General features: G+C 52.9%; 1 protein-coding gene across 1 annotated transcript; it reads right to left on the bottom strand.

Annotated features, from left to right (window-relative positions):
• Window positions 1–838: 838 nt before the first annotated feature.
• Window positions 839–3,032, bottom strand: LOC131582220 (G2/M phase-specific E3 ubiquitin-protein ligase-like). The gene is made up of 8 exons (XM_058845175.1): window positions 2,930–3,032; window positions 2,536–2,619; window positions 2,376–2,465; window positions 1,935–2,026; window positions 1,748–1,849; window positions 1,344–1,468; window positions 1,105–1,267; window positions 839–1,018 (listed from the first exon to the last, which is right to left on the bottom strand). Exons 1-8 carry the CDS (start codon window positions 3,030–3,032, stop codon window positions 839–841), a joined length of 939 nt encoding a protein of 312 aa, XP_058701158.1.
• Window positions 3,033–8,677: the final 5,645 nt, after the last annotated feature.

The following is an 8,677-nucleotide window of genomic DNA, read 5'->3' as shown; positions in this document are numbered from 1 at the left end:
TGCTGGTCCCTGGAGGTGGAGACTGGGGAGCCAGACCCGATGGCACTGCGCTGCTGGAGCTTGGCCTGATGGCCTCAGATTCTGAAAGGCCATGAGCAGGCTCTGGTCCTGACTGTCTGGTCAGGCTGGGGCCATTGAGCTCTGCCTCATCCCTGGGGGCTGTAAGGCCAAACAGGAATGTCAGAGGCCTGTCAGGCCTGGAGCAGGCCATGCCTGACCAGAGCACTGCCCCCAGCCCTCCAGGAGCCCATGGGCTTTGCTGTGCCCAGCCTGGGCACTGCCCCCAGCCCAGGGACACCCGCCTGCTTTGCCTCATACCCGTGCCGAGACCAGCACAGCTCTCACACTCCCAGTGGGTTGTCCTCACTGTCAGGCCAGAGCAGCGCCTGTGGGTGCCCTCAGCAGCACAGGAGGAGCACAGGAGCAGCTCCCAGGGCCTGGGGAAACAAACGGGTTGATGGCTCTGAAGACAAAGTGTCCCAGCACGGGATTGTATGGCTGAGCTCCTCTGGCTCCTTCTACTTTGAGCCCTTCCCGAGACACAGGTTCCCTGCAGAGCCCCGGGTGCAGCTTCCCAACTCACCCCTCTTCCTCTGCCTCCTCCCTGCCTCCTGGGTAAAGGCATTCCCTGGCATTGCACCTGCTGTGCCTCTCTCCTAGATCCGCAAAGGCGTTGTTGTCCTCCCATGTTGGCAGTCTGATGGAGAAAGGAAAAGCTGATGTGTTTCTGCTGCCCTGACCCCATGGATGTAACAGGGTGACCCTGCTCTTCCTCCAATGCTTTTCCAAGTCCCCTGAGAGGCAGAAATCCAGACTCCCTGGATGGGGCTGGCTTGGACTACTGGGGCAGGGCCTGGCACAGTATGGCACTTACACCCCCTGTCTTGTGAGTCACACTGAAGGACACCAACCTGGTGGGAGTTCGGATCCCCAGAAAGAAGGTTTCGACAAGAAATGTCTCACGGTCTCTGCAGAGGGGGCAGCAGAAGTACAAAAGACCAGCACACATGGCCTGTCCCTGCAGGGCAAAGAGAAGCAGTGTGAGCCAGGCCATGGTGCTGCTGAGCACCTGCTGTGTCCCAGGCCTGAGGGCATGGCTCCCACCTGCAGGCAGTCCCTGTGGAACCAGGCTCTTTTGCATGCCGGGCACACTATGGTGTTGAAGGTCTTTCTATCCTCCACTGGCTCCATGCAGATGGGGCATTTGGTGCCCGGCTCTGGAGTCACCTGCACGTCCTGCTCTGGACGGTGCTCAGGGCAGTAGGACCTGGGGACAAAAGGACGGGCATAATGAGAAAGACTTGGTCCTTCCCCGGGGGTGGCCAGAAGGGGAGAGGAGCTACCTGAATGGAACAATGTACTGTGTAACACAGCCGCCCTCCTTGGCACAGGGCAGGTGGAACCATCTGTCGCAGCCTTCCCTGCAGCACATGATGGTGGCCCCGCTCTGGCCACAGACGCAGCAGTGCTGGAATGAGCCAGGCAGCCCCATCAGCGGCAGCCTGGGGGCCTCCCCAGGCAGCCCCAGGGCTCCGGGCAGGGAGCAGGATGTGGCTGCTGCTGGCTCTCAGCCCACAGAGTCAGCTGGTGAGGGAAGCTCCTGTGCCAGAGACTCCACGGAGCTGCTGGGAGCCAGACTTTGTCCCACAGCTGGCTGCATGGCTGGCCTTTCTTGCTGGGATTCTGGGATAAGCTCTGGCCAGCTACTCCTGGCACAAATGTCCCTGCTCTTTTGCCAGGCTCTCACCTTCTGTGCCGCCCGCCTGACTGCAAGTTGGATATCTTGAGGCAGAAAACCCAGGAGTCCAACACGTTTCTTGGCTTGCTGAAAAAGCAGTGTGGCAAAATACTGCAGAAAGGGAGAAGAGCTGATGAGGACAGGGTGGCAGGGACTGCCCATTGCAATGCTGGAGGGAGTGCCCGGAGCCACTCACCAGGCAGAACACGTGGGCATAGAGCCCGTATTTCTCCCGTTTTTCGCCGCAGGTGTCCGGGTCAGCCTCTGCACGGCGACACAGCAGGCATGCTGCAGGGGACAGAGCCAATGGCAGCGGGCGTGAGCAGCTCTGTGGGGCTCTCAGCCCATGGCTTCGGCCCCAAGGGCTGCTCTGTCCCTGCCTGCGTGCCTGGCTGATGGGCAGGGCTGGAGGCCTTGGAGAGCAGCGGCCATTGCGGGCACGGGGCTCCCACCAGCTGCCCCCTGGCCCAGCTGGGCCCCACTTGAGGAGGAAGGAGGCTCCCAGCCCCGGCCTGGCTGAGCAGCTCCTGCCTGCTCGGGCCTCTGCTCTGGGCCCCACGCTGGCCACCCCGACAGCCCCTGGGCCAGGCTGTGGGAGGGGCTGCTTTGCCCTCACCTGGCTCCCTGCCATCAGTGCCCTCCTGCTCCCTGTCGCACATGGCGGCTGTCAGCGCTGAGTCCCTGTCCAGGAACGCCGCTGTCTCCGCCAGGTGCTGGTCCTCTCTCTCTGTGGGAGAAAGAAGAGTGATGGGAGTTTGCAGAACAGGCCCAGAGCTACGAGGGTGCTACAGCCCTGCGTGAGCCCTGCTCCTGTCCGCCTTCTGCTCCCGTCGTCGCCTTGAGGAACACCGCCGTCTCCTCTGGATGTTCCTGTGCTGATTCTGGGAAGGGAGAGGCAGGTGAGCCTGCAGCACAGGCCCAGAGCCCCGAGGTGTGGGGCCCCTCTGGTCTCTGGGCAGCTGCTTCCTTGCCTTACCTTCTCCTCCCGGTGTCAGGTCGCACTGACACACGGCCTGAGCCCAGCCTTCCCTTTTGGGGCTTTGGTCACACGCGTCACAATGGCCACTCCTCTGACATCAGCATCTTGCTCCCAAGATTGAGGCAGCCATGGCCTCACATGCCCAGCAACCACTTGAGTCCACCCCCTTGGGAACCGAGGTTCTGAGATGGTTCCAAGCCTTTGGTCAGCACGGAACCAGGACAGAGACTCCTGCAGCAAGTGCAGGGTCCAATCCCAGGCTCTAGGGCTGCCATCGAGGGTGGCACTGTTGGCAGAAAGGTGCTGTTCAGGCATGGCCACGTCAGGTCTCCTGCCCCTGGCAGTCGGTTGCCCAGAGAGCTTGTGCAGAGTCTCTTGCACTGCACAGATTCCAAACCTGCTCTTGGTGCACCGATGTTTTCCTTAAGACCTCTCTGCAGTAAACTGAGATGAACCTGATTTCATGCCCGTGCTGATCACTGTTGGGAACAGGAGATAAAACTGGGGACCACTGCAGCTACCTCCCAACCTCAGTTCTCCTGTCATCTAACCATCTAATGAATTTGACATTTCATATTGAGTGGAAAAATTAGTATTAAGCTCCTTAGAAAGCTCATCCTTTACACTGACGCAATGGACACCCAGGAAATTCAATGAAAGATTACCTTGTACATCTGACTGGAGAGCTTGCAACAGTACTCAGCTCAGGAGTCCAATGCTTTTCCCACATTAAAGAACTTTGTCAGTTTGGTCCATGCTTTCCTTCTAGCAAATATTTTGAAAAAAGTCAAGATGGGACACACACAAACAGTTCTTGTAGAGTTTTCACATTCACATCTTTGCAAACACGCTCCTGCAAAGTCCAGATCCTTGACTTCTAGAACAGTCAGTGGGATCCCAGGGAAACAGGGCAGGGGCTGACAAGCAGAGATACCCTGCACCTGCCTGATGCTGGGGCACCGGGACTTCATCCGTGTTCCTGTCTCCAGGGGAGAGCCCCCTTGGGTGGAAAACAATGCCTTCACTGAAGTAGGAGGGAGGCACAGCAGGTGCAATGCCAGGGAATGCCTTTACCCAGGAGGCAGGGTGGAGGCAGAAGAAAAGGGGAGAGTTGGGAAGCTGCACCCGGGGCTCTGCAGGGAACCTGTGTCTCGGCAAGGCATTGAAGCAGAAGGAGCCAGAAGAGCTCAGCCACGCAATCCCGAGCTGTGGACACTTTGTCCTCAGCACCAGGAACCCGTTTGCTTCTCCAGGCCCTGGGAACTGCTCCAGTGCCGCTCCTGCAAGTTACGCATCAACACACAGAGCCACCAACTCTTTCTCAACCCTTTTCAGCACTGGACAGCAGGATGCAGTAATTTTGATGTCTCTGCTGCACAATCTAATTACTAAAAGTCTAATTATTCAAAGTCCTGCAAAGAAGCAACTTTCATTGAAAGCATACACACCAAAAACCCCAAACTCTGGTACAAATCTTGAATTGACACAAGAAACATGTTCCTATTCAGAAACACAGGCTAACTCTTTTGGCCAATATTTTTTCCTATTAGATCTTTGAATGGATTTCAAAAGTAACATTTTTTGGCAAGTTCTAGAAGGAACAAGCAGGAAACACGTGTGAACTCTAAAAGAAGATTTATTGGCTTGCTTTCACATTCCTTTTGGAATCCCTATGTCTCATCCAGCATGCCAGAAAATGGTGAATATCCAACTTCATATTAGGAGAAGTTTCTGAATTTGCAGTTTGCCTCAAAGACTTTCTTTACACAGTTAAGGAACTGGTTCTGTAACTTACAGAGATTGAGCGGTTCCCATGACTGGACATCACCACATGACCTTATACATTCCAATATGCAAAACAACTATTCTTGCCTAGCAATTACAAGGCTTCAAGCTCTTCTAGAGGCTTTGTCCTGAGCAACTTCATTAGGTCCCTCTCTGCTCAGCTGTCGAGCCTGTCCAGGTCACTCTGGAGGGCAGCACAGCCTTGTGGTGCATCAGCCCCTGCTCCCGCTTCTGTGCTATCAGCAAACGTGCTGAGGGAGCGCTCTGTCCCTTCTGCCAGGTCACTGGGGAATAAGGCAAACAAGGCTGGCCCCAGCACGGCCCCCTGAGGTCACAACCCTCTGAGTTTGGAGCTCCACTGTCCACTTCTCCACCCCACTCTCCCTCAGCTGCCTCAGGAGCATGTTATGGGAGGCAGGGACAAAGCCTCGCTGAAGTTCCGGCTGACAACTCAGCCACTGCTCTCCCCGCACAAACCCAGCCAGTCACTGCAGCAGAGGTGGCCATGCTATGAGATTCCTCCAGCATGGTTTTCCCTTCCTGTTATTCCAGAGCTTTGGAGATGACATCCAGGAGGAGGTGTTCTGTCAACTGTTGGGAGATGGAGGAGAGACTGATGGGCCTGCACTTTCTTGGCTTCTGCTTGGTGCTCTTTGGGAAGACTGCAGTGATGTAGGCTTGCCTGCAATGTTCATGCCTCTCTCATGGAGCATCACCTTCCCTGACTGGCTGAGAAAGCGCCCAGTGCCGGGGCCAGGAGCAGAGATTTCCCTTGGCCCCAAAAGGGAAGGCTGGGCTCAGGCTGTGTGTCAGTGCGACCTGACACCGGGAGGAGAAGGTAAGGCAGGGAAGCAGCTGCTCAGGGACCAGAGGGGCCCCACACCTCGGGGCTCTGGGCCTGTGCTGCAGGCTCACCTGCCTCTCCCTTCCCAGAATCAGCAGGAACATCCAGAGGAGACGGCGGTGTTCCTCAAGGCGACGACGGGAGCAGAAGGCGGACAGGAGCAGGGCTCACGCAGGGCTGACCAGGGCTGACCAGCACCCTCATGGCTCTGGGCATGTCCTGCAAATTCCCCACACCCTTCTTCTTTCCACAGAGAGAGACAGGACCAGCACCTCGAGGACACCTTGGTGTTCCTGGACAGGGACGCGGTGCTGACAGCCGCCATGTGTGACAGGGAGCAGAAGGGCCCTGATGGCAGGGAGCCAGGTGAGGGCAAAGCAGCCCCTCCCACAGCCTGGCCCAGGGGCTGTCGGGGTGGCCAGCGTGGGGCCCAGAGCAGAGGCTGGGGGAGACAGGAACTGCTCAGCCAGGCCGGGGCTGGGAGCCTCCTTCCTCCTCAAGTGGGGCCCAGCTGGGCCAGGGGGCAGCTGGTGGGAGCCCCGTGCCCGCAATGGCCGCTGCTCTCCAAGGCCTCCAGCCCTGCCCATCAGCCAGGCACGCAGGCAGGGACAGAGCAGCCCTTGGGGCCGATGCTGCGGGCTAAGAGGCCTGTGAGGATGCTCACGCACGGCGCCATTGGTTTGTTACCACAGAAAGGAACGTGTTTGTACCAGCCGACCAGCAGAAAACACCTATTTTGCAACAGTGCACTACTAAAACATCACCTTTGCAGGAAACCTGCATGGATGGATCAGGGATCAGCATGGATGCTCACACAAAATGACAGACTTCTTTTTCTGAGTACTAACTACAGAAATACTACACAATGGCAGATTTGTCATACTAACTCATACCTTCCCTCTGAGAGAAATGACAGACTTATCTTTACAAAGAAACTGTGGGTCTGCTGGTAGATAAAACTAGCACTGAGAGATATAAAACAATGGGAAGGATTCCACTGATTAATGAATGGGAAAAACCATGTTTGCCTTTACAAACAAACTGTAGATTTTCTGGTAAATGAAACTGGATGTTGAGAGATGAAAAAAACAATGGGGAAAACCCATAAATTCTATAGGAATTAAAAAAGAAGAGGGAGGGTTATACAGTAGAGGAGAATCGTAAGTATCAGGCATTCTGGGAAATCTGTACCTCTCAAATACCTCAGCCAATGGGGAAAGAGAGAGGGACATGTGGTTGGGAAATTAGGATAAAAAGGAGGCTGCGTCCACCAAAAACTTTGAGAGACCCCCGGGGAATGCCCCATGGCTTCTCCCTTCTTTTGAATAATGTAAAAGGTCTTCTGTGTCTCCTTTTTGGATCTAAATTTCTGGTATTTGGGGATTACTTTCCCTGACAACAAGGCACAGAGAAGAAAACAAAAATTAGAGAACCTTCAAAGAACCAGGTTTCTTCTTTGTCTTCTCAGTACTTGCTCTTTGAACTTTTCTCATCCTACTTGTCCCTCCTCCAAACAAGGCACTTCACAGCTTTATTGTCTCAGTGGTGTATTTCTCCAATTGCTGACTTGCCATTTAAGCTCTGGTTTATTGAAAATACACAATGAGGGATTTTCCATGGAGGAGGGTTGCCAAAGCCTCTGAATCCCTGACCATTCACCTGTGCCAATGCTCACAGTTATCTCCTAACACACCTGAGCTTCCTGTCTTTCTCTGAGGGAAGAATTCGGCTAAAGTCTAGGAAACGGGGCAGGGGAGACCGAAAGCTTCCCCTGAGATGCTTTCTGGAAGGCCTGCAAGGACCCTGTCTTTCTTCAGGACAGAGTGTGATCATTATACACAGTGTCTTGCCCTAGATGCCCCCTCTATTCCAGAAGGACTTTTGTCCACTTCATCGCTTGTCTGTCCCTCCAGTTACAGAGTTCCCCCATCTATTTGGCCAGGCCCTGGAAGAAATTATGAAGGAGTTTACACCAAGTGGGGAAACACAAGTCTTGTAATATGTGGGTGATTTATTGGTTTTGGGGAAAATGAAGGAAGAGGTTCAAGAAAGAACTGTTAATTTATTGAACTGTCAGGGAGAAAAGGGTTTGAAAGTATCCAAAAAGAAATTACAGTGTATAGAATCTGAAGTACTTGGGTCATTTAATTGGAGAAGGTTACAAGAAGTTAGATTCAAATCGGATACAGGAAATATTATTACTACCAGCACCAAAAGCCAAAACAGATATAAGGAAATTATTAGGATTAATTGGATACTGTAAGTTATGGATAGATTGGCATACAAAATTAGTTAAATTTTTACATGAAAACTTAGTAGGGGATGACCCCATAAATTGGAACAAAGAGGACAAGAAAAAGTTAATGGAATTGAAAGAGAAATTGGCGGCAGCTCCAGTGTTAAGCCTACCCAATTTAAAGCAATTATTTGAACTGTTTGTAAATATTGAAGAAGGAGTAGCTTATGGCGTCATTGTGCAAGAATGGTGTGGAGTCAGAAAACCCACAGCATACGTGTCCAAGTTGTTTGACCCAGTTGTAAGAGGATGGCTGACCTGTCTCCAAGCTGTTGCTGCTCCTGTAACCCTAGTGGAGAAAAGCTATAAATTAACATTTGGAAACAAAGTTAAAGTGTAGACCCCACATGATCTTAAAAGCATACTGAGTAAAAGGGCTAGACAGTGGGCACCAGAGAGCAGGCTTTTAAAATACACACTAATCCTGAGGAATAAGGAAAACTTGGAGTTAGCTACCACGAAGGTTCAAAATCCAGCCCAGTTCCTATATGGGGAACCAGAGGGGGAGCTAGAACATTGGTGCCTTGGAGTTATTGACCAGCAGACAAAAGTTAGCGAGGATCTGCAAGGGCACCCATTAACTGAAGGAGAGGTCCTTTTTATAGACGGCTCATCAAGGGCCATAAACGGGAAGCAGGTTTTGGGATATGCTGTTGTAAACGGACAAGACATGACACCAATCAAGGAGGGAGAACTTCCTACGACATGGTCTGCGCAGTGTTGTGACATTTACGCGTTGTTGAGAGGATTGCAATGGCTCAGTCAAAAGAGTGGAACCATCTACACGGACTCCAAATATGCCTGTGGGGTAGTACACACGTTCAGAAAGACTGGGATTGAGAGAGGTTTTATAAACTCAAAGGGGAAAGCATTGATGCATGAGGGCCTAATTAAAGCAGTATTAGAGGCTCTGAAAGGACCTTTGGAAGTGGTAGCAGTGCATGTAAAAAGACACCAGAAGGGACACTCAGTGGAGGTCAAAGGGAGCCACTTAGCAGATTAAATAGCAAAGCAAGCTGCTCTGGGCAATATTGA

Source organism: Poecile atricapillus, chromosome 9, assembly GCF_030490865.1.
Source record: "Poecile atricapillus isolate bPoeAtr1 chromosome 9, bPoeAtr1.hap1, whole genome shotgun sequence".
Taxonomy (NCBI): domain Eukaryota; kingdom Metazoa; phylum Chordata; class Aves; order Passeriformes; family Paridae; genus Poecile; species Poecile atricapillus.
Note: the sequence above shows the minus strand (reverse complement) of the source record. Positions and strands in the feature narration are given on the sequence as shown.

Coding starts and splice junctions, on each gene's coding strand:
- LOC131582220 (XM_058845175.1), bottom strand. CDS start 3,032: ATGCCTGAACAGCACCTTTCTGCCAACAGTGCCACCCTCGATGGCAGC. Junction 2,620..2,929: donor GGAGTCTCTGTCCTGGTTCC/GTGCTGACCAAA, acceptor CTCCCTTCCCAG/AATCAGCACAGGAACATCCA. Junction 2,027..2,375: donor GTGCGACAGGGAGCAGGAGG/GCACTGATGGCA, acceptor TGTCCCCTGCAG/CATGCCTGCTGTGTCGCCGT.